Consider the following 26,997-nt stretch of genomic DNA (forward strand, 5'->3'; position numbering starts at 1 on the left):
AGCCGTGGCGGCCATCTTGGTTGGTTGACCGGGTCACGCCACACATTTTTTAAACTAGATACCCCAATGATGATTGTGGCCAAGTTTGGTTCAATTTGGCCCAGTAGTTTCAGAGGAGAAGATTTTTGTAAAAGATAACTAAGATTTACGAAAAATGGTTAAAAATTGACTATAAAGGGCAATAACTCCTAAACGGGTCAACTGACCATTTCGGTCATGTTGACTTATTTGTAAATCCTACTATACTAAACATTATTGCTGTTTACAGTTTATCTCTATCTATAATAATATTCAAGATAATAACCAAAAACTGCAAAATTTCCACAAAATTACCAATTCAGGGGCAGCAACCCAACAACGGGTTGACCGATTCATCTGAAAATTTCAGGGCAGATAGATCTTGACCTGATAAACATTTTTACCCCATGTCAGATTTCCTCTAAATGCTTTGGTTTTTGAGTTATAAGCCAAAAACTGCATTTTAACCCTATGTTCTATTTTTAGCCGTGGCGGCCATCTTGGTTGGTTGACAGGGTCACGCCACACATTTTTTAAACTAGATACCCCAATGATGATTGTGGCCAAGTTTGGTTCAATTTGGCCCAGTAGTTTCAGAGGAGAAGATTTTTGTAAAAGTTAACGACGACGGACGACGGACGCCGGACGCAAAGTGATGGGAAAAGCTCACTTGGCCCTTCGGGCCAGGTGAGCTAAAAAGGGAATCATAATTTCCTGTCAAAATGTGCATCTACACAGTATGTCCTTATTATCTACAAAGTTTCATGAAATTCTGTTGTGTGGTTTCACAGGAACTGCGATGACAAACTGTTGCAGAAGTACATTGAAGCAAATAAGTTCAAAGGGGCGTAACTCCTAGAAAAAAAATGAATCGTAATTTCCTGTCGATATGCACATCTACATAGTATGTTCTTATTATCTACAAAGTTTCATGAAATTCTGTTATGTGGTTTCAGAGGAGTTGTAATGACAAACTGTTGCAGTAGTACATTGAAGCCAAACATGTCAAAGGGGCGTAACTCCTAAACTAGAGGCTCTAAAGAGCCTGTGTCGCTCACCTTGGTCTATGTGCATATAAAACAAAGGACACAAATGGATTCATGACAAAATTGTATTTTGATGATGGTGATGTGTTTGAAGTTCTTACTTTACTGAACAACTCTGCTTCTTACAATTATATTTATAATGAACTTTGCCCATTAGTAACAGAGAACTATATTTGGTAAAAATTTACATAAATTTACCAAATTAATGAAAATTGATAAAAAATGACTATAAAGGGCAACAACTCCTTAAGGGGTCAATTGACCATTTAGGTCATTTGACTTATTTCTAAATCTTACTTTGCTGAACATTTTTGCTGTTTACAGTTTATCGCTATCTATAATAGTATTCAAGATAAATAAAAACGGCAACATTTCTTTAAAAATTACCAATTGGAGGGCAGCAACCCAACAACCAGTTGTCCAATTCATCTGAAAAATTCAGGGCAGATAGATATTGACTTGATTAACAATTTAACTTCTTGTCAGATTTGCTCTAAATGCTCTGGTTTCATAGTTATAAGCCAAAAACTGCATGTTACCCCTATGTTCTATTTTAGCCGTGGCGGCCATCTTGGTTAAATGGCCAGGTCATCAGACACATTTTTCAAACTAGATACCCCAAAGATGATTGTGGCCTAGTAGTTTCAATGGAGATTTTGTAAAAGATTACTTAGATTTATGAAAAAATGGTTAAAAATTGACTATACAGGGGAATAACTCCTAAAGGGGTCAACTGACCATTTCGGTCATGTTGATTTATTTGTAAATCTAACTTTGCTGAACATTATTGATGTTTACAGTTTATCTTTATCTATAATAATATTCAAGATAATAACCAAAAACAGCAAAATTTCCTCAAAATTACCAATTCAGGGGCAGCAACCCAACAACAGGTTGACTGATTCATCTGAAAATTTCAGAGCAGATAGATCTTGACCTGATAAACATTTTTATCCTATGTCGGATTTCCTCAAAATGCTTTGGTTTTTGAGTTATACGCCAAAAACAGCATTTTACCCTTATGTTCTATTTTTAGCCATGGCAGCCATCTTGGTTGGTTGACCAGGTCACGCCACACATTTTTTAAACAAGATACCCCAAAGATGATTGTGGCCAAGTTTGGTTTAATTTGGCCCAGTAGTTTCAGAGGAGAAGATTTTTGTAAAAGATATCTTTAATTTACTAAAAATTGATAAAAATTGACTATAAAGGGCAATAACTCCTAAACGGGTCAACTGACCATTTCGGTCATGTTGACTTATTTGTAGATCTTACTTTGCTGAACATTATTGCTGTCTCCAGTTTATCTCTATCTATAATAATATTCAAGATAATAACCAAAAACAGCCAAATTTCCTCAAAATTACCAATTCAGGGGCAGCAACCCAACAACCGATTGACCGATTCATCTGAAAATTTCAGGGCAGATAAATCTTGACCTGATAAACATTTTTATCCCATGTCAGATTTGCTCTAAATGCTTTGGTTTTTGAGTTATAAGCCAAAAACTGCATTTTACCCCTATGTTCTATGTTTAGCCATGGCGGCCATCTTGTTTGGTTTGGTGGGTCACGCCACACATTTTTTAAACTAAATACCCCAATGATGATTGTGGCCAAGTCTGGTTTCATTTGGCCCAGTAGTTTCAGAGGAGAAGATTTTTGTAAAAGTTAACGACGACGGACGACGACGAACGCCGGACGCCAAGTGATGGGAAAAGCTCACTTGGCCCTTCGGGCCAGGTGAGCTCAAAATTGAATAGTAATTTCCTGTCGATATGCACAACTGGATAGTATGTCCTTATTATCTAACCAGATGCTCCGCAGGGCGTAGCTTTATACGACCGCAGAGGTTGAACCCTGATCGGTTGGGGCAAGTATGGACACAACATTCAAGCTGGATTCAGCTCTAAATTTGGATTGTGATTAAATAGTTGACACAGCATAGGTTTCTGACACAGAATGAATGTGTTCTAATGAACTTAAAATTTTTATTTTCTCTTAGAGCAATTCACTATGCTGTTGAAAATTAATCCTCTCAAAAAAATGTTTGAAGAAATTTTCTTTTTATTTATGAAATTTCAAATGAGAAAAATTGAACCCAATTTTTTTAATCACATCCCCTTTTCCCTTATTCCAAAACTAATCTCAATTAAAATTGCTAATGAAGTTTGCAACAATAACTACTCATTTAAATACATCATAAAATATTAAGATGTAAAAAAAACTGCTTGTTATCACTGAATGGTAAAGATTATTTTAATTTATCAGTTGGTAGTAAAAAGTGAATATACATTGTATATTGTATATAACAAAGATTTAAATTGATTCTGGACAAAGAAAGATAACTCCAATTAAAAAAAAATCTTGCTATTGCACAATATTGTGCAATTAGATATTTCTTGCTTACTATTCTGGACAAAGAAAGATAACTCTTAATTAAAAAAAAAATGCTATTTCACAATATTGTGCAATTAGATACTTCTTGACATTGCGCAATACTGTGCAATTGAAAAGACTTGCTATTGCACAATACTTAATATACTAATTTTAGATCCTGATTTGGACCAACTTGTAAACTGGGCCCATAATAAAAAATCTAAGTACATGTTTGGATTCAGCATATCAAAGAACCCCAAGATTTCAATTTTTGTTAAAATCAAACTAAGTTTAATTTTGGACCCTTTGGACTTTAATGTAGACCAATTTGAAAACAGGACCAAAAATGAAGAATCTACATACACAGTTAGATTTGGCATATCAAAGAACCCCATTTATTCAATTTTTGATGAAATCAAACAAAGTTTAATTTTGGACCCCGATTTGGACCAACTTGAAAACTGGGCCAATAATCAAGAATCTAAGGACATTTTTACATTCAGCATATCAAAGAGCCCAACCCATTCATTTTTTGTCAAAATCAAACTAAGTTTAATTTTGGACCCTTTGGACCTTAATGTAGACCAATTTGAAAACAGGACCAAAAGTTAAGAATCTACATACACAGTTAGATTCGGCATATCAAAGAACCCCAATTATTCAATTTTGATGAAATCAAACAAAGTTTAATTTTGGACCCTTTGGGCCCCTTATTCTGTTGGGACCAAAACTCCCAAAGTCAATACCAACCTTCCTTTTGTGGTCATAAACAATGTGTTTAAATTTCATTGATTTCTATTTACTAAAACTAAAGTTATTGTGCAAAATCAAAGAATAATGCTTATTTGGCCCCTTATTCCTAAACTGATGGAACCAAAACTCCCAAAATCAATCCCAACCTTTCTTTTGTAGTCATAAACCTTGTGTCAAAATTTCATAGATTTCTTTTAACTTATACTAAAGTTATAGTGCGAAAACCAAGAAAATGCTTATTTGGGCCCTTTTTGGCCCCCAATTCCTAAAATGTTGGGACCAAAACTCCCAAAACCAATACCAACCTTCATTTTGTGATCCTAAACCTTGTGTAAAAATTTCAAAGATTTCTATTCACTTTTACTAAAGTTAGAGTGCGAAAACTAAAAGTATTCGGACGACGACACCGACGACGACGACGACGACGCCAACGTGATAGCAATATACGACGAAATTTTTTTCAAATTTTGCGGTCGTATAAAAAGTTTAATGAAATTCTGTTGTGTGGTTTGAGAGAAGTTGCAGGAGACAAGAAACAGGACTGACAGATGGACGGAGGGACAGACAGACAGATGGGCCAAAAACATTATATCCTCTGCAACTTTGTTGCGTGGGGTATAATAAACTTGAGGCTGTAAAAAGGTTGCATCCCACATCATTATCTAAAAGCACCTTCAATGGGTGTATATTCCAACTACAATTATATAATTAGATTGATCTCGAATTTTCAGAGTAGACATTTCTACTGTTACAGGTTAATTTACAACTTTAGCCTAGCTCTTATACTTTTAAAGATATTTCCGAAACTATTAAGGATGTTCGCTTGTCATGTTTTGGATTTTTTGTCAGATTTACGGAATCCTGTGATTTTATCCATTCGAATGCCTTAAACAAATTCGCAAATTGACCCCCATTTTTCTTTTTACAAATATTTTACATGTATATTGATAAGCCATCTGTTAAAGTCTTATACAATTTTAAATATATTTAAATGTTTTTAAGAACTTAAACTTGTCAATGATAAAGCTTTGATTAGTCAAGAGAGACCAAAACTCCCAAAATCAATACCAACCTTCATTTTGTGGTCATAAACCTTGTGTTAAAATTTCATAGATTTCTATTCACTTTTACTAAAGTTAGAGTGCGAAAACTAAAAGTATTCGGGCGACGACACCGACGACGACGACGACGCAGACGACGACGCCAACGTGATAGCAATTTACGACGAAAATTTTTTCACATTTTGCGGTCGTATAAAAAGTTTAATGAAATTCTGTTGTGTGGTTTGAGAGAAGTTGCGATGACAAGAAACAGGACTGACGGACGGACGGAGGGACAGACAGACAGATGGGCCAAAAACATTATACCCTCTGCAACTTTGTTGCCTGGGGTATAATAAACTTGAGGCTGTAAAAAGGTTGCATCGCACATCATTATCTAAAAGCACTTTCAATGGGTGTATATTCCAACTACAATTATATAATTAGATTGATCTCAAATTTTCAGAGTAGACATTTCTACTGTTACAGGTCAATTTACAACTTTAGCCTAGCTCTTATACTTTTAAAGATATTTCCGAAACTATTAAGGATGTTCGCTTGTCATGTTTTGGATTGTTTGTCAGATTTACGGAATCCTGTGATTTTATCCATTCGAATGCTTTAAACAAATTTGCAAGTTGACCCCCATTTTTCTTTTTACAAATATTTTACATGTATATTGATAAGCCATCTGTTAAAGTCTTATACAATTTTAATTATATTTAAATGTTTTTAAGAACTTAAACTTGTCAATGATAAAGCTTTGATTAGTCAAGAGAGACCAAAACTCCCAAAATCAATACCAACCTTCATTTTGTGGTCATAAACCTTGTGTTAAAATTTCAAAGATTTCTAATCACTTTTACTAAAGTTAGAGGTGAAAACTAAAAGTATTCGGGCGACGACACTGACGACGACGCAGACGCCAACATGATAGCAATATACGACGAAAATTTTTTCAAATTTTGCGGTCGTATAAAAAGTTTAATGAAATTCTGTTGTGTGGTTTGAGAGAAGTTGCGATGACAAGAAACAGGACTGACGGACGGACGGAGGGACAGACAGACAGATGGGCCAAAAACATTATACCCTCTGCAACTTTGTTGTGTGGGGTATAATAAACTTGAGGCTGTAAAAAGGTTGCATCGCACATCATTATCTAAAAGCACCTTCAATGGGTGTATATTCCAACTACAATTATATAATTAGATTGATCTCGAATTTTCAGAGTAGACATTTCTACTGTTACAGGTCAATTTACAACTTTAGCCTAGCTCTTATACTTTTAAAGATATTTCCGAAACTATTAAGGATGTTCGCTTGTCATGTTTTGGATTGTTTGACAGATTTACGGAATCCTGTGATTTTATCCATTCGAATGCTTTAAACAAATTCGCAAGTTGACCCCCATTTTCTTTTTACAAATATTTTACATGTATATTGATAAGCCATCTGTTAAAGTCTTATACAATTTTAATTATATTTAAATGTTTTTAAGAACTTAAACTTGTCAATGATAAAGCTTTGATTAGTCAAGAGAGACCAAAACTCCCAAAATCAATACCAACCTTCATTTTGTGGTCATAAACCTTGTGTTAAAATTTCAAAGATTTCTATTCACTTTTACTAAAGTTAGAGGTGAAAACTAAAAGTATTCGGGCGACCACACCGACGACGACGATGACAACGCAGACCCCAACGTGATAGCAATATACGACGAAAATTTTTTCAAATTTTGCGGTCGTATAAAAAGTTTAATGAAATTCTGTTGTGTGGTTTGAGAGAAGTTGCGATGACAAGAAACAGGACTGACGGACGGACGGAGGGACAGACAGACAGATGGGCCAAAAAAATTATACCCTCTGCAACTTTGTTGCCTGGGGTATAATAAACTTGAGGCTGTAAAAAGGTTGCATCGCACATCATTATCTAAAAGCACCTTCAATGGGTGTATATTCCAACTACAATTATATAATTAGATTGATCTCGAATTTCAGAGTAGACATTTCTACTGTTACAGGTCAATTTACAACTTTAGCCTAGCTCTTATACTTTTAAAGATATTTCCGAAACTATTAAGGATGTTCGCTTGTCATGTTTTGGATTGTTTGTCAGATTTACGGAATCCTGTGATTTTATCCATTCGAATGCCTTAAACAAATTCGCAAATTGACCCCCATTTTTCTTTTTACAAATATTTTACATGTATATTGATAAGCCATCTGTTAAAGTCTTATACAATTTTAAATATATTTAAATGTTTTTAAGAACTTAAACTTGTCAATGATAAAGCTTTGATTAGTCAAGAGAGACCAAAACTCCCAAAATCAATACCAACCTTCATTTTGTGGTCATAAACCTTGTGTTAAAATTTCAAAGATTTCTATTCACTTTTACTAAAGTTAGAGTGCGAAAACTAAAAGTATTCGGACGACGACTCCGACGACGACGCCAACGTGATAGCAATTTACGACGAAATTTTTTTCAAATTTTGCGGTCGTATAAAAAGTTTAATGAAATTCTGTTGTGTGGTTTGAGAGAAGTTGCGATGACAAGAAACAGGACTGACGGACGGACGGAGGGACAGACAGACAGATGGGCCAAAAACATTATACCCTCTGCAACTTTGTTGTGTGGGGTATAATAAACTTGAGGCTGTAAAAAGGTTGCATCGCACATCATTATCTAAAAGCACCTTCAATGGGTGTATATTCCAACTACAATTATATAATTAGATTGATCTCGAATTTTCAGAGTAGACATTTCTACTGTTACAGGTCAATTTACAACTTTAGCCTAGCTCTTATACTTTTAAAGATATTTCCGAAACTATTAAGGATGTTCGCTTGTCATGTTTTGGATTGTTTGTCAGATTTACGGAATCCTGTGATTTTATCCATTCGAATGCCTTAAACAAATTCGCAAATTGACCCCCATTTTTCTTTTTACAAATATTTTACATGTATATTGATAAGCCATCTGTTAAAGTCTTATACAATTTTGATTATATTTAAATGTTTTTAAGAACTTAAACTTGTCAATGATAAAGCTTTGATTAGTCAAGAGAGACCAAAACTCCCAAAATCAATACCAACCTTCATTTTGTGGTCATAAACCTTGTGTTAAAATTTCAAAGATTTCCATTCACTTTTACTAAAGTTAGAGTGCGAAAACTAAAAGTATTCGGACGACGACTCCGACGACGACGACGACGCAGACGACGACGCCAACGTGATAGCAATTTACGACGAAATTTTTTTCAAATTTTGCGGTCGTATTAAAAGTTTAATGAAATTCTGTTGTGTGGTTTGAGAGAAGTTGCGATGACAAGAAACAGGACTGACGGATGGACGGAGGGACAGACAGACAGATGGGCCAAAAACATTATACCCTCTGCAACTTTGTTGCGTGGGGTATAATAAACTTGAGGCTGTAAAAAGGTTGCATCGCACATCATTATCTAAAAGCACCTTCAATTGGTGTATATTCCAACTACAATTATATAATTAGATTGATCCCGAATTTTCAGAGTAGACATTTCTACTGTTACAGGTCAATTTACAACTTTAGCCTAGCTCTTATACTTTTAAAGATATTTCCGAAACTATTAAGGATGTTCGCTTGTCATGTTTTGGATTGTTTGTCAGATTTACGGAATCCTGTGATTTTATCCATTCGAATGCCTTAAACAAATTCGCAAATTGACCCCCATTTTTCTTTTTACAAATATTTTACATGTATATTGATAAGCCATCTGTTAAAGTCTTATACAATTTTAATTATATTTAAATGTTTTTAAGAACCTAAACTTGTCAATGATAAAGCTTTGATAAGTCAAGAGAGACCATTTTCCCGCCAAAATGTCAATGGCTATTATATAAAAAAACAAGCACATTGACCTATATATTTGTTTGCTCTTTTTGTTCCTTTATTAATCCCCTATCAATTAATATAAACTAGTTTTATGAAAAGTTATTTATTTTGAAACTGAGTAGTAAACTTCCTTAACAGTTGTTTAATCTTACATTCCAAGGGGAATACAGTGATATTAAGGTGTTTAGAATATTTTTAGAAGATGTTTTTTGTTATTCACAATTGTACTACCTAAATAGTTTTTAAACACTTGTAAACAAATATATTTTAATAAATTGGCAATAAATCTAAAACAGTTCAAACTATTAAAAGCCTAATAGCCAGTAATTTCAGTATTTTCGTGAGAAAAAAAAAATTGTATGATATAAATTTGCAGTTATAAATAAATGGGGAATGTGTCCAAGGTACACACATGATGCCAATGCTAAAAGGTCACAGAACTCAAGAACTGTATAAGAGACACTACCCAAATGTGTACTTGATCTGAGTATTTTGCTAGTAAGCATTGTGCATACTGTTCGTAATATTTAAATTTGGTTGAGGCAATTTAAAGTTAGAGAACAGAAACAAAAAAATCAATATTTCTAAAAAGGCATAACTTTAGAACAGCAAAAGTATAGCCTACAAAATTCAAACTTGATTTATGTTTTTTGGTCTTAAGCATTGTATAGAGTAAGAGAACAGAAACTAATTTGTTTAGATTTTTTTCTATTTGCTAAGGAGCATAACGCTATAACAGTAAAAGTGACACAATCAAAATCCAAATTTGATCTGTGTTTTGTGGTAACAACCATTTTGTATAATTAGTTATCAAAGGTACCAGGATTATAATTTAGTACGCCAGACGCGCGTTTCGTCTACATAAGACTCAGCAGCGACGCTCATATCAAAATAGTTATAAAGCCAAACAAATACAAAGTTGAATAGCATTGAGGATCCAAAATTCCAAAAAGTTGTGCCAAATACGGCTAAGTTAATCTACGTATAAGTTTCATGATATTTGGTGGAGGCAAACTAAAGTTATAGAACAGAAACAAAAAGATCAACATTTTTTTCCATTTTTAAAAGGCATATCTCTAAAACGGCGAAAGTGTAGCCTACAAAATTCAAACCTGATTTATCAGTTTTGGTAATAAGCATTGTGTATTAGCTTCATAACATTTGATTGAGGCAAATTAAAGTTAGAGGACGGGAACCAATGTTGGGACTTACGGGCATACGAAAGTACATAAGGACAAGGGAAAAACTTAATGCCCCCTACCTTACGGCAGGTGCATACAAAGTTTAACTTAATACATTTATGACAGTTTCTCATTGACAACATATGTGTTTAAATAAAATTTACTTTTAAAACTGAGCAATTGTTTGAGGTCAATAGACCATGACTGAGAGTGGCAGGATCATGGAAATGAGATGCATCAAATTTAATATTGATATAACTGCATATCAAATTTCTGTGTATAGGCCCTGTAATATGATCTTTATGTATTACCCACAAATCAATGGGGGTCTTGTTGTTTCAAAAGTGTAGTTTTACACAAAGTTTGGTCAATTTAAGACATATGGGCATGACATCATTATGTAAGCATAAGAGCTCTTATGAGGCTAATTGTACACAATATTGAAGTATTCAAATGACAATAACTGACTCATATATCTCTAACATACGTTCACTTACCGGTGATACTTTATCTTTGTGAGTGGCAACAAACAAGATCTTTGGAATGCCTGCATATACAACCTTACAATAGGTCAGGATGGAATTGACCCAATATTGCAAGAATACTACAAAATAAAATTCAAAAATGTCGTAAAAGAAGTACAAAAAAGTCTTGTTGATAGATTTGATCCTACACTTTTAAGTTTTTCATTGTCTTTTGTTTTGTTAACCCGTTATAAAAAATGGCGAAATAATTTGTCAACCTCATACATTCTTACAGTTGATAAACATCTTCAAGTTGGAATCTCTGTCAAAAAGTGAAACCTGTTTCAGTGTATATGTTTATTCTATATTGTTGTATTTGTTCTTCAGACTATTTCATTAACACATAGTTTAAGCAAGGCATATCAAACAAAATGTAACAATGCTTAAGACCTGCATACAATTAAAATGTATACAAACTAATATTTCACACCGCCAAAATAATGGCAAGTTCAAGTTGCGGTCCTGTGTTAGAGTATATGGAACGGCCCTTGGATACAAAACACTTCCAGCCATACAAAAATTTAAACTTGGTATTGTCTTACTGTGGATTCATTTATTTTCGTTGGTATCAATTTTCGTGGATAGAGAAACAAAGACGTTTCGTAGTACACTTAAATTCGTATATCGCTGAATAAAAAGAAATCAGAGACTTTATTCGTGATATTCCGTTTGTTTAAGGAGGTCATTTAACCTCCTTGGTTAGATAAAAAAATCGCTGAAAAGGTTTTGAATTGTCAAAATTCTTGCTTGGTCATTATAAGTGATGGTGTTCATTGAAAACTTGGATAACAATCGTGGACAGAGACAACTAATAATTTGTTTTTCTTACAATTTGTAAATTTTTGTAATTTAGTTCTTTTTTTTATTTCAATATTACCTTTTTTTCTCATATTAGTTCAACAGAAAATCAGGTGCTCCGCAGGGCGCAGCTTTATACGACCCCAGTGGTTGAACCCTGGAAAGTTGGGGCAAATTTGGTCACAATATTCAAGCTTGATTCTGTCTGAATTTGGATTGTGATCAAATTTTTGACATTATAAAGGTTTTTGTCACAAAATTAATGTGGTCAAAGATCTAACAAATCTATTGCACAATACTGTGCAATTGAAGATTTCTTCTTGAAACTTTTCAAAATTCAACATTTGAAAAATTTTGAAAAAATAGGAGGCCTGCCTTCAAAAAATGGTAAACAAAAAATCCCCCCCCAACTTTTTGAAACCCCCTTGGAGCAATAACCCTTAAACTTAATCCCATGCTTTCCATTGCAGTATTGAACCTTGTAGTACAATTTCAGAGAGATCCATACACTTAAACACAAGTTATTGTCATGATTGTTTGGAAACTAGAGACATGCTTCTTTTTGGCCCTTTTTTTGCCCCTAATTCCTACATATTTTGGGCAATTAACCCAAAACTTAATCCCAGCCTCCCCTTTGTTATATGGTACATTGTGGTACAATTTCAGAGAGATCCATACAATTACACATAAGTTATTGCCTTGAAACTAAAAAAATACTTGTTTTGACCCCTTGTTGGCCCTTAATTCCTAAACTTTGGCCCCATAACCCCTAAAGTGAATCCAAACCTTTTACTTGTGGTTTGAAGCATTGCGGTATAATTTCAGACAATTGAAATACTTCTACACAAGTTATTATCCTGAAACTAAAAAAATGCTTGTTTTGGGCCCCTTTTGGGCCCCTAATTCCTAATTGGTTGAGACCATCATCCCCAAAATTAATCCCAACCTTCCTTTTGTGGTATTGAACCTTCTGAAAAAATTTCATGAAGATCTCTTCACTTAAACTAAAGTTATTATCCGGAAACCAATGTGTCTTCGGACGACGACGCAGACGATACTGACGACGACATCAAACCATTATTTTGGGGGTCGTATAAAAAGTACTTTTACAAAAATGTATGCTTATTTTGAAGGCAGATTGTGAGCGTAAATAAATGGCGACCCCATTTTTTTTTTTTAATTTTTCTAGTAAGTATAAGATGAAGTTCATTTATAGAAAAATATAGCGAAATCCTATATTAAGCAAATAAATTGATTTAGACCCACGAGCCCCCTTAAACAGTTTTAATCAATTATAATTTGTAATTTATCACTGATGTTATATTTTTTTTATTATTGAATTGATCAAAATACCTTTATCTTCTTTCAATAAAACATGTGTTAATTTGCAATGTTTAACGCTAGTCAACACTATACGAGAACTGCACAATATAACCGGAAATAAACATCCGACTCCAAACACATTTCAATTGATAATTTTTTGTTGAATTCTTAAATTCATGGTTCGCTATGACCCCACGAAAGCCACAAAAATTGGTAAATCACAAATAAGAATGAATCCACAGTACCTCATATCAATGCTGCAAAATGCGAAACATATTGAGGTTAATATTGCAGTTGGTGACAAGTGACAATGTAAATAAATTACGTAAACATTAAGGTTTGCTTAAATATTTAGAAAAGATATCACCTTGCTGTTATAAAAATGTATCCTGTTTGCATTATCTGTGTGTAATTAATATGCATATTACCTGCTGGCGTTGGTGTCATGTGCTGCCCTGGAAAACACATCACATCAGGGACCTGTTCATGCAAATCTTTGCTTCCATCAAATACTACAAGAAACAACGCCCGGAACGTCATGAAGGTCTGATGTGTTGTTAGATAAACATATTGTCCACCAAAGTCCCAGAAGATAAGACGCCCAACTTTCATCTTATACTTCCCACTTTTGAGGACTTTTTCCATTTTCCTTCTTATTTCCTCTTTAGTCATTCTTGTTCTCATTTTCTTTCCCATCTGTTTTACCGTGAGAGGCACATTGGAGGATTTCTCAGGTGGTAGAGATTGTGCTGCTGCCGACTTTTCTGAGGGCATAGAGGACAGTGTGGCTTTGGCATAACCAGTTGGACTTGTATCTGAAGCCTGATTGAACTTTTCAGTGAGTTCACTCTCCTCTTCTTTGAGAGAGGTCATTAACACTTTGTTGTATACAACATCCAGGGCGTTATAAGAGTCTGAAATTAAATTTAATACATCAGGCAAATCAAATCCAAAACAGCTACAGGATGTCAAAACCAAGTGAAGAATATAAGAAAAATCATAATTAAGATCAAAATTCAATCTTATCAAGTGTAACATTCACATAATGCTATTAATGTATTCTAAAGAGAGTCATGTTTTAACTGATGGATTGATGACATTATTGATTATCGAAAATAAATGTCAAATAATTCCATAATTTTAACATTAAAATTCAATTTGAATTAACTTGGTGCCTGAATAGAACTCACAAAACATATGGCTACAATGTAATGTGATTAAAATCAGTGCTATAGCATGTCTGCTGATAGGGAGGTCCACACAACAGCATGTGGTAAGATATTTCTACTTGTGTATTTTCTCACCTGGATCAATTAGAATCCATTCTTTCGTCTCAATGTCGAGGCCACAGCGACCTTCTACGAGAGAAATGCCGTCAGTCGGCTGTCGACCATCTAGTACAATATCACCAGCTAACAGCTTCACAAGAGTAGATTTCCCAACGGAAAACTGGCCCGTTACCATGCATCTCATATCAAATGATTCATAGCTGCCATTGCCTAATAAACGATTTAACATGGCAGACTGTTGCCCTTTTCCGATGGGATCTGAAAAAAAAAAAAAAGTTTGAAAGTTTAAATTTCATCATGTTTGTGAAAAAAATGTATGCATACACACACTCAAAGATAATTTCTCCACTTTTTGTCTCTGACACTGGACAATGTTTCAATAAATTTATCTTAAATAATACTATTAGACAAGGATATATGTTTCTTATGATGCTGGAGATGTGTTATTTACAGCAATGACTTCTGACATATTTCCTATAAAGTCACAGTGGTCTTTAAATATCCTTAATTAGAAGTTTGCTGCCAATGCTCTCTCTGTCATTAAAACAATAAATGAGTATGTTAATGTTTTGATCCGTCAAAGTGTCGATATGTCAATGTGTTGATTTATCAGTCTATAAATGTTTTGATATGTCCATGTGTTAATGTATACGTTTGTTAATGTGTTGATATGTCAGTGTGTTAATAGATATAGGAAGATGTGGTGTGAGTGCCAATGAGACAACTCTCCATCCAAATAACAATTTAAAAATTAAACCATTATAGGTTAAAGTACGGCCTTCAACACGGAGCCTTGGCTCACACCGAACAACAAGCTATAAAGGGCCCCAAAATTACTAGTGTAAAACCATTCAAACGGGAAAACCAACGGTCTAATCTATATAAACAAAATGCCTTGATGTTTGAATCTGTTAATGTGTTGATATGTCAGTGTGTTAATGCCTTGATGTTTGAATCTGTTAATGTGTTGATATGTCAGTGTGTTAATGCCTTGGTGTTTGAATCTGTGAATGTGTTGATGTCAGTTAACTGCTAGTAGTCTGTTGTTATTTATGTATTATTGTAATTTTGTTTATTTTCTTTGGTGACATCTTTTGACATCAGACTCGGACTTCTCTTGAACTGAATTTTAATGTGCGTTCTTTTCTACATTGGTTAGAGGTATATGGGAGGGTTGAGATCTCACAAACATGTTTAACCCCGCCGCATTTTTGCGCCTGTCCCAAGTCAGCAGCCTCTGGCCTTTGTTAGTCTTGTATTATTTTAATTTTAGTTTCTTGTGTACAATTTGGAAATATGTATGGCGTTCATTATCACTGAACTAGTATATATTTGTTTAGGGGCCAGCTGAAGGACGCCTCCGGGTGAGGGAATATCTCGCTACATTGAAACCTGTTGGTGACCTTCTGCTGTTGTTTTTTTATTGTTCGGGTTGTTGTCCCCTTGACACATTCCCCATTTCCATTCTCAATTTTATTTTTATGATATGTAAGTGTGTTAATGCCTTGATGTTTGAATCTGTTTATGTGTTGATCTGTCAGTGTGTTGATATGTCATTGTGTTAATGTTAAAGTCTTGTAATATGTCGATGTTAGTGTGCCAATGTACTATTGTGTAGATCTGTCTTAGTGTCGATATTTCAATGCATTGAGTTTTGAGTCTGTTAATGTATAAAACTGTAATTTATAGATCTGTTAATGTATAGAGCTGTTAATGTATAGATCTGTTAATGTGTCAATATTTCAATGCATTGAGTTTTGAGTCTGTTAATGTATAGAACTGTTAATGTATAGATCTGTTAATGTATAGAACTGTTAATGTATAGATCTGTTAATGTATAGATCTGTTAATGTGTAATTATTTCAATGTGTTTATGTATGAGTCTGGTAATATGTGGATCTTTCAGTGTGTCGATGTATGAGTGAAAATGTTGACTTGTCAGTGTGTCGATGTGTCGATGTGTCAATGTGTTGATGTTTGAGTCTGTAAATGTGTCTATATGTCAATCTGTGAATGGTTGAGGCTGTTAATGTGTTGATCTGTTGGTGTGTTGATACGTCAATGTGTTGATATGTCAACTTGTTGATGTTTGAGTCTGTTAATGTGTTGATTTGTCAGTGTGTCAATATGTTATTCTAATGCAATATGTATGTAACAATTTTTTTCATTGGCTAAAAGTTGCCGTCAAATCTACAGTTGACCATGTGTAACTAAGGAGGGACAACCATTTTGAAATGATTGAATCAACAAATGTTCGATTACTTCTATATAATCCAAATTAAAACAACATCTACCTCGAATTCGTCATTATAAACTTTTTTTATCCGATTTTGAAACGTACAGGTAACGTAATAACCTTCAGCTTGTAATTTTTCATTTGTATGACGTCACGTTTACCCATGACGTCTTTGCGCCAAAATCATTCATGAAGTTTTGCGGTTTTTTTTTATTTGTCAATTTTAGACATTTTTCAAAGTTTAATCGTATTATTTCTTTTTGAAATGCATTAGAATCTGAAAAACAGTACTGTAGTTGAAGAGTTGCCAACGTCAATTTTGATTTGACGGTCGCAAATCTCTGTTTTACTGTCTCTGCTACGCGTCGCCAGTAAAACTGCATTTGCGACCGTCAAATCTACAATTGACGGTGGCAACTCTTCAACTACAGTACTGTTATTCCTAAAATGTGTTGATGTTTATCTGTCAGTGTTTCAATATGTCAATAAGTTAAATCTATATGTCTATGTGTTGCTGTATGAGACTGTTAATGTGTTAATCTGGCAGTGTTATGGTGTAGAAGTCTGTTAATGTGTTGATCTGTCAGTGTGATGATGTATAAGTCTGTTAATGTGTTGATATGTCAGTGTTATGATGTACAAGTCTGTTAATGTGTTGATCTGTCAGTGTAATGATGTATACATCTGTTAATGTGTTGATCTGTCAGTGTGATGATGTAGAAGTATGTTAATGTGTTGATCTGTCAGTGTTATGATGTAGAAGTCTGTAAATGGGTTGATCTGTCAGTGTGATGATGTAGAAATCTGTTAATATGTTGATCTGTCAGTGTTATGATGTATAAGTCTGTTAATATGTTGATCTGTCAGTATTATGATGTAGAAGTCTGTTAATGTGTTGATCTGTCAGTGTGATAATGTAAAAGTCTGTTAATGTGTTGATCTGTCAGTGTTATGATGTAGAAGTCTGTTAATGGGTTGATCTGTCAGTGTGATGATGTAGAAGTCTGTAAATGGGTTGATCTGTCAGTGTGATGATGTAGAAATCTGTTAATATGTTGATCTGTCAGTGTTATGATGTATAAGTCTGTTAATATGTTGATCTGTCAGTATTATGATGTAGAAGTCTGTTAATGTGTTGATCTGTCAGTGTGATAATGTAAAAGTCTGTTAATGTGTTGATCTGTCAGTGTTATGATGTAGAAGTCTGTTAATGTGTTGTTCTGTTAGTGTGATGATGTGTAAGTCTGTTGATGTGTTGATCTGTCAGTGTTATGATGTAGAAGTCTGTTAATGTGTTGATCTGTCAGTGTTATGATGTAGAAGTCTGTAAATGTGTTGATCTGTCAGAATTATGATGTTTCGGTCTATTAATGTGTTAATCTGTCAGTGTTTAAATATGACAATGTGTTGATATATGAATCTGTTTATGTGTTGACATGTCAATTTGACGATATGTTTATGTGTTGATGAATCCATCTGTTAATGTGTTGATGTATGAGCCTGTTTATGTGTCGATCTGTCAGTGTGTCGATATGTCAATGTGTTGATGTATAAATCTGGTAATGTGTTGCCTTTTTCAACTGATTTTTATAGTTCGTTCTTATGTTGTACCGTAACACAACTGTCCAAGGTTGGGGGAGGTTTGGGACCCCGCTTACATGTTTAACCCCACCATATGCTGTATGTATATGCCTGTCCAAAGTCAGGATCCTGTAATTCAGTGGTTGTCGTTTGTTGATGTGTTACATATTTGTTTTTCGTTCATTTTTTTGTACATAATTTAGGCTGTTAGTTTTCTCGTTTGAATTGAATTACATTTGTCACTTCAGGGCCTTTTATAGCTGACTATACGGTATGGGCTTTGCTTATTGTTGAAGGTTGTACAGTGATCTATAGTTGTTAATTTCTGTGTCATTTGGTCTCTTATGAAGAGTTGTTTTATTGGCAATCATACCACATCTTGTTTTTTATATGATCTGTCAGTGTGTAAACATGGCAATGTATGAATGTATGAGTATGCTTTTGTGTAGATCTCTCAATGTGTCAATGTGTAAAAAGCTTTAGAATTGTCAATCTATCAATATGTCAGTTTGTTAATGTGTCAACTAGTCATTGTGTCGATATGTTTATGTGTCAATGTTTGAATTTGATACCTCAATTTTGATATGCTGATCTGCCAATGTGTCAATTGATTAATATCTCCATTTTTTAATAGGTCAACTGGTCAATGTGTCTATCCGTTTATGTGTCAATGCATTAATTTGCCAAAAACTACTTATTCTGTAAAATCCAGTTGAGCCGATGGCTGGATTTGGTTGTGAACTGAACAGGTTGAGAATGTTATATAAATCGGGTGAGAATGAATTTAAGGTTATTGTGATTTGTAATCAACAGGTTGAGGAAAGAACCGGCCCCACCCTCAGATAAATATTCCACAGTCCCTAAATCGGATGAGAATGAGAGAAGTTTATGTTAAGGTTAATATGATCTGTAATCAATCAATCTTCATCAATAGCCTACTTTACTTTTTCTATTAATGTTTTTTTTTTTTTAACATTATACAGGTTATATGCAGATATCAAGGTTTCCATATATTAGAAATAAGTAACAATACATCATTCATGTCATTCCAGCCAGTATATATAATAATTAACATAGACAATTGCCTTGTGTGATGAACCAGTAGGAATGATAGTACCGCCATTGTTAGCAGACATCAAGGTCTCCGTAATTAGAAACAAGTAATTAATATTTCAGCCAGTATCTGATTAATTAATACAAGATGATTACCTCCAACTACTGGTGCTGCAGGTTCCTGTGATTGGTTGTCAGGAGTCAATTCTGGGGATGTCTTTGACATGGCAGTCTAAAAAAGAAAAACATGTAATAAACTAGTAGAGTGACCTTTCATTGTTAATTTCTGGGAATTTGGTCTCTTGTGAAGAGTTGTCTCATTGCCAATCGATACCACATCTTATATCCAAAAGTCCTATTTTTGCCACTGACAATAAAGGTTGTAAGAACAATTTCAAACTTGCCCATAATTTGCACATAATGTTTGGAAATGCACAAGATCAAGAAATACACACGTCAGACAAATTATTCTGACAACCAGTCTTTATGGAGAAAGAGGGAGTAAAAGACCACAGACATGGTTGTGTAACGGTGATTGGGATCATCAATCTGAATAACTAAAATAAGGGACAACAAATAAAATTTTACTAAAATTTTGTAATATTCTTTCTTTTTCAAATAATTTAGGTTTATGTTTATTTATTTATTTTGATTTCTTTCAGAAGCAGCTATTGCCAAGCTAAAAACAGTAGTTTTATCAACCATAATCATAATGGAGAAAATACATAATTTCTTAAAGTATGTGATACTATATTTGTTTTTATTTCTCCCATTGTTTAATTGCAAAAGAAAGGACAAATTCTGGTGTTAGGCTGTTTTCTGATTTTTGTGATACCATGTTTATTTCTTTAAAGGAGTCAGATCACTAATTCGAAATCCCTGTCAGAGCCTGTCTATTCCAACTTTTTTTTCAACATTTACAGCTTAATAATATTTTTAACTTCATAGAAAGCAGGTGTTACTCTTAGTATACTGAATCGTACATGTATAATCTTTCTACCTGCCAATTATAATTCATGTTTAATGTCATGTAGTAAAATACCAATAACCGAAGGTAACTACTAAACATAGCCCCTGGTTTTTCTGGAAATCTTAAATAAATATAGTATGGAGTGCATTAATCCTCAATTTTTAATGCAAACTCATTGGCAAGTAAATTATGTCTAAAAATGGTTTAAATATATTTCTCTTTCACAAAAAAATTTCATTTCTGCAAATTTGTTGGTTTAGTTTAAGTAAAAAATGACATCAAAAGCACTATATTTTTTTAGGGAAGGACTACTTTAGTATATAACTTTACATTCTAAATTGGAGTGAATGAATTGGTGGTCTAACATCTTTACCACATGTGTAATCGCCACAGTAATTGTTTTTCCTTCTAAGCCATATCACACGTGAGTAAAATTTACTGCACACTGCCTATTTAATGATGATGTGATTTATTTGTTTTTGTATGTAATTTAAAAAATATGTGCAGGAGAGTTAACGTTACTGAGTTTACTCATTTCATAGAGGTTTTATCTATGTAGGTGGCTTTGTCTACCCGCTACATACTGAACGCTTTAAAATCTATACACAGGTTGACAGCATTCTAAACATTTTGTTAAGATGTGCTTTTTGTTTTAGTATATGATTATTACATATTTGCATAAACATGTAAATCAACTTTTCCGCACAGAGATACACATTATGTATACATAAAAGGAGATGATGTGATGTATATACCTAGGAGATAGCCAGCTGATGACACAAAAAATAAGAGACATCCAACAGATGAGACACTGATTTCAAACATTTGTCTTTCGCATATGCCAACATCTATATTAGGCAACAAGCTTGGAATTGTCAACTTACCGGGTACATTGTTAACTGACAACAAATACTACAATGACATTGAAAACAACAGGCAACCGTTTTATTGTAACTTCAATGTACCAAGTCTGTTGTGTCTCTAACAATCTGTCAACATATTTGTAAATATCTCTTATTAATTAAGACATAATATTTACCTTTAGGAAGTCCATCACTTCTTTCTTCTTCCTTTTTATCTCTTCAGAATCATAGCTTTCCATTGTTACCACATCATAAGGAGTCTCACCCTGAAATACAATCAAAAACTCTTTTATCAATCATACAAATATACATCTTCTTTAAATAATAGGCAATTGTTGTACTAATTTTACCTATACAATACTTGACATAAATCCAGTCAACCTAAACCAACAACAAATATGAAGTGACATAATAAAGAGATACATGAACAATATTTGAGATTTTACTGTTTAAGAGCATGAATAATCTAGACATCATTGAGATGGGAGCCATCTCTGTGGGCCCCGCTGAAATAATGTATGGTAAAAAAATTGTATCTTTACCATAGGACATGGAGTTGTCAACTGAAACCAAAGTTTTTAATTTTGACTTTTGACACACCCTCTGGTGTTGGTTAATATACATGTCAAGTATAAACTTTGAAATCATAACGGTTCTCAAGATATAGAGGGGACACGATCTTTACCATAGGACTTGGGGTTGTCAACTGAAACTAAAGTTTTTGACCTTGAACTTTGACCTAGGAATTTGTACATACATTATGACACCACCCTCTGGTGTTGGTTAATATACATGTCAAGTATAAACTTTAAAAAGATAACGGTTCATAGATATAGAGTAGACACAATTTGTTACGGACGGACGAACGGAAAGACAGATGGACAGACGAACGGACAGACTGATCACTATAGGGCGTCCACCAATTCTTATTATATGTGTAGAATTAATGTATTCCTGTATATTTACATTTTCTTTTTCTGTTTTCCTATATTGTACTCGTTATTTAGATTTTGAAAATATCGTAAACGGAACAGAAATTATTCATTGTTATTATATAATTTAAATCGATGCATCTTATATTTTTCGGTAAAAAAAAACATTTACAATTATACCGACATTTAAAAGAGTGTAATTAAAAAGATTTTTTTGTTAAATAATATAAAATGCTCCGCTGGGCGCAGCTTTATACGACCGCAGAGGTCCGACCCTGAACAGTTGGGGCAAGTATGGACACAAAATTCAAGCTTGATACAGCACTGAATTTGGATTGTGATTAAATATTTGACACAGCATAGGTTTCTGACACAGAATGAATGTGGTCTAAGAACTTAAAAAAAAAAAATTCACCTATTCAAACCATATCATTATTATTTGCTTTTAATATATAAATCAGAAATGACCAATTAAAAATGGAAAATTTTAAAGAAAAATATTGAAAAAAAAATCCCCCCTCAAATTCTTTTAACCCCCTTATGATTCATCACCCCCAAACTCAATCCCAACCTTCCCTTTGAGGTATGGTACCTTGCAGTACCATTTCAGAGCGATCCGTACACTTGAATACAAGTTATTTTCTGGATACTAGAAAAATGCTTGTTTTTTTGCCCCTTTTTGGCCCCAAATTCCTTAACCTTTAGAGCAATTACCTCAAAACTCAAACCCAGCTTTCCCTTTGTGATATGAAACCTTGCAGTACAATTTCATAAAGATCCATGCACTTACACACAAGTTATTGTCGTGAAACAAGAACTAGAGGCTCTCAAGAGCCTGTATCAATCACCTGATACTGTATTTACTGATGTCGGCCATCTTGGGTGGTAGGCGGGGTCATTAGACACTTTTTTTTTGATACCCTAGTTATGATTGTGGCCAAGTTTGATTAAATTTGGCCCATAGTTTTAGAAAAGAAGATTTTTGTACAAGTTACAAACATGACGAAAAGTTGTTCAATATTGACTATAAAGGGCAATAACTCCTTATGGGGTCCTCTAACAATTTTGATAATGTTAACTTATTTGTAGATCTTACTTTGGTGAACATTATTTCTGTTTACAGTTTATCTCTATCTATAATAGTATTCAAGATAATTAGCAAAAACTGCATAATTTCCTTAAAATTACCAATTTTAGGGCAGCAACCCAACAACAGGTTGTCGGATTCATCTGAAAATTTGTGAGGGGATAGATCTTATTCTGATGGACATTTAACATGTTTAAATCTTGAAAGATCTGCCCTAAATGTCTTAGTTTCAAAGATATAAAGCAAAAACTGCATTTCACCACTATGTTCTAATTTCAGCCATGTCGGCCATTTTGTTTGGTAAGCAGGGTCATCGGACAGATTGTTTAAACTATATACCACAATGATAATTGTGGCCAAGTTTGGTTAAATTTGGCCAAGTAGTTTCAGAGAAGAACATTTTTGTACAAGTTACAAAAAATTACGAAAAGTTGTTAAAAATTGACTATAAAGGGCAATAACTCCTTAAGGGGTTGACTGACAATTTTGGTCATTTGACTTATTTGTAGGTCTTACTTTCCTGAATATTATTGCTTTTTACAGTTTATCTCTATTTATAACAGTATTCAAGATAATAACCAAAAACCTACAAAATTTCCTTAAAATAACCAATTCAGGGGCAGCAACCCAACAACAGGTTGTCTGATTCGTCTAAATATTTCAGGGCAGATAGATCTTGACCTGATCAACAATTTTACCCCCATGTCAGATTTGCTCTGAATGCTTTTGTTTCAAAGATATAAGCCAAAATATACATTTTACCCCTGTGTTCTATTTTTAGCCATGACGGCCATCTTGGTTGGATGGCCAGGTCATCGGACACATTTTTTAAACTAGATACCCCAAGGATGATTGTGGCCAAGTTTAGTTAAATTTGGCCCAGTAGTTTCAGAGGAGAAGATTATTGTAAAAGTTTACGGACGATCGAAACGTAAAAGTAACTTTCATTCGCTATTTTGACAGACCTAATAAAAGGACAGCCTCCGCACAGCTAAACGTCATATCAGATGACGAACCGTATATTTGTGATCCATATTTCTGGCCAAGTGGAATTTTTACTAAACCATGGCTTTCCTGGCAACAATTTGTGAGTGAGCATTCGATATCACCTTACAGACGCAATGGCATGTAACAATCTAAATTTGATGTGCTGGAACTGTAGGGGACTTTTTTCTAGTATATCATGTCTCTCCGATTTATTAGCTGAATACAAAGTTAACATTTGTGCTATTTCCGAGCATTGGTTACGTACATACCAGCTTCATGTACTTAACACTATAGATAATAAATTTGTCTCCATAGCAAAAGGTGTGGACATGCATAATCCTGAATCAATGTCATGCAACAGTCGGTGTGGGGTAGCCTTCTTAGTGTCAAAAGACATTGTTTCATTTGTTACTGAAATAGACATTGATAGTGACAGAATCATAGGCATCCAAGTTAACTTACCTAACGTACAAACTTTCATTATTCTATCAATTTATTTACCAGCTACAACTCAACCTCATCAACTGTACCAGTATAATGTTGAACTTTTGCATGAAATTTGTTCTGTATATAAAGATATGGGATCTATCATACTAATGGGCGACTTCAATACAAAGATTCAAGGCCCGCGTTATAAATTTAACCCCGACGAAAGAAGTAGGCTTATGTATTCCTTCATACAAGAGTACGAATTGTTTTCAGTAAATACGCAAATGTTTTGCCATGGACCAGTAACAACGTTTCAATCATACGATAATGGTCCGTCTACTTGTATCGATCATATTCTTATGCCACTATCAGAAATTGGAAAAGTGTCAAATGCAAAAGTTATAGACAGTCAACCTTTTTCAGTATCTGACCATCAACCAATATTATGTTCAATAACAATAGAAAACTCAGTTCTCACTCATACTGAAGGTGAACAATCAACTCGTTCCGTTTCTTGGGATCGTGCACGCAAGTTTGGTTACATAAATGACTATTCGTTCGCATTATCACAACACTTGTGGACGTCCGAATTTCCAAGACACGAAATTAATAAACTGATTATTGAGGATTACTACGATAAGATAGTGTCAGCAATTAAGCAAGCCGAACAAGAGACATTGCCGTACTCTATATTCACACCTTATCAAAAGCCATATTAGAATAAAAGTCTTACTCATTTGCGCGACATGATGCGTTTGAAAAGAATCGAATGGTTAAACAACTGTAAATGCCATGATTTAAAATGCGATGCGTTCAATCATTACAAGCAGGCCAAAAAGGCTTTTCGTGATGCTCAAAGATCCGCAATTGACGAATATGAAAGTGCTATTGCTCAGAAAATTGAAAATGACATTGACGTTGACCAAAAGTCAGTATGGATCATTCTTAATAAGCGGAAACAAAAGCCACACACCTGTACAGCTCTAAAGAAAGATGGCACTTTATTTACGGATAGTAACGATCTAATGAATATATGGTATGACCATTTTCAAAACGTTTTTTCGCAATCTGTGTACAGTGAACCAGACCGTGAAACCTACATATCAGACCGCGTATCAACCATTCGTGAAACAAATAGAACTGTCAACGAGAAGGATGATTTACAATTTAGTTACTCTGATGTCATTAACATTTGTTCGCATTTGAAAAACAACAAGGCGTGTGGCCATGATCGTATCGCATATGAACACATCAAATACGGAGGAAAATTACTCTTGAAACATCTACATCATTTGTTCAACATGATAATACAATGCGGATATATACCTGGTGAGTGGCGAAAAAGCATTATTTTCCTCCGTTTTAAGGGTGGAAAAAAACCTCGCACTGATACTAACTCATATCGTGGGATATCTCTAGTGCCAAGTATCGCTAAAATATTTGAAAAACTGCTTGAGAACGAACTTACAAAATTGAGACCCGATTTTCCGAATCACCAGCAAGTTGCTTATCAAAAACAACTGAGTAGCATGAATGCATCATACAATTTACAAGAAGTTAAATTTCATCACATTGAAAAAGGCGGACCCGTCAAAATCGTTCTATTAGACAGTACTAAGGCGTTTGACACTGTCCCACACGACGGCTTGCGCATCAAATTGTACGAATATGGCATTCCCGCAAAATTATGGTGTCTTCTTGATAATATGTATTCTGATCTCACGAGTGCAGTATTCTCTGGTGGAAAGTTGTCAAATTGGTTCAAGTTGCATCGTGGTGTTAGGCAAGGAAGTGTACTTTCAGCAAAACTGTACTTAATTTTTATCAACGACCTCATTGACAAATTAGAGTCCAGCCAACAAGGTGCTTTTATACATGACCTCAACGCCAGCACGCCTGTTCAAGCTGACGATATTTCAATAATCGCAACTGATCGCCAATCTTCACAAGTTATGGTAAAAATTTGCGAAGAGTACAGCATCCGTTGGAGCTTTTCGTTCTCAGCAGGAAAAAGTCAGCTCTTACATTTTGGTAAACCTACAACTGGAACCGATGTGCTTCTATATAATGAACCAATATCGACAGTTAAGATGGCGAAACATTGTGGAATTAATCTGTATACGTGCCTTAAGACGAAGGATCGTACAATAGACGTTTGCAGAACACTGCGTGCAACCGTCATATCTTTAATCCGTCTAGGTGTTCATCCAGCTATTTTAAACCCTATTGTTTGTTCAAAATTCGTAAAACAAGTGTGTTATCCGAAGGCGTTGTACGGATGTGAACTATGGGGCAAACTTACTTCTACTGAATGGTTAATGTTGGAAAGAACTCAGCACTACATTTGCAAAAACATTCAAGGTTTACCACGGCGCACACGAAGTGATATGTGCCTTCCGATGATCGGTTGGTTTAGCATTGAAAGTTATGTGGACGAAAAGAAACTTTATTTCCTAGGACGGATATGTAATCTTCCGTGCGAAAGTATATCTTTCCGTATATTAATTCGTAGAGTTAACGACTTTAAATACAACGACGGAAGCTATTCAAATTTGGGATTTACTGTTGATATAATAAACATCTTGAGGAAGTATGAGTTATCATCATATTTTAACGATTTCTGTGAAACCGGACTT

General features: G+C 34.2%; 1 protein-coding gene across 1 annotated transcript in view; it reads right to left on the reverse strand.

Moving 5' to 3' along the window:
- LOC134699495 (uncharacterized) overlaps positions 1–26,997 on the reverse strand; it is a 427,645-nt gene that overhangs the window by 29,510 nt on the left and 371,138 nt on the right. The window contains exons 7-11 of the mRNA XM_063561099.1: positions 21,103–21,192; positions 19,250–19,325; positions 14,239–14,481; positions 13,363–13,848; positions 10,787–10,893 (exon numbers count right to left, since the gene is read on the reverse strand). Of these exons, the coding sequence (XP_063417169.1) occupies positions 10,787–10,893; positions 13,363–13,848; positions 14,239–14,481; positions 19,250–19,325; positions 21,103–21,192 (1,002 nt within the window). The remainder of the gene's footprint in view (positions 1–10,786; positions 10,894–13,362; positions 13,849–14,238; positions 14,482–19,249; positions 19,326–21,102; positions 21,193–26,997) is intronic.

Source organism: Mytilus trossulus, unplaced genomic scaffold (assembly GCF_036588685.1).
Source record: "Mytilus trossulus isolate FHL-02 unplaced genomic scaffold, PNRI_Mtr1.1.1.hap1 h1tg000070l__unscaffolded, whole genome shotgun sequence".
NCBI lineage: Eukaryota > Metazoa > Mollusca > Bivalvia > Mytilida > Mytilidae > Mytilus > Mytilus trossulus.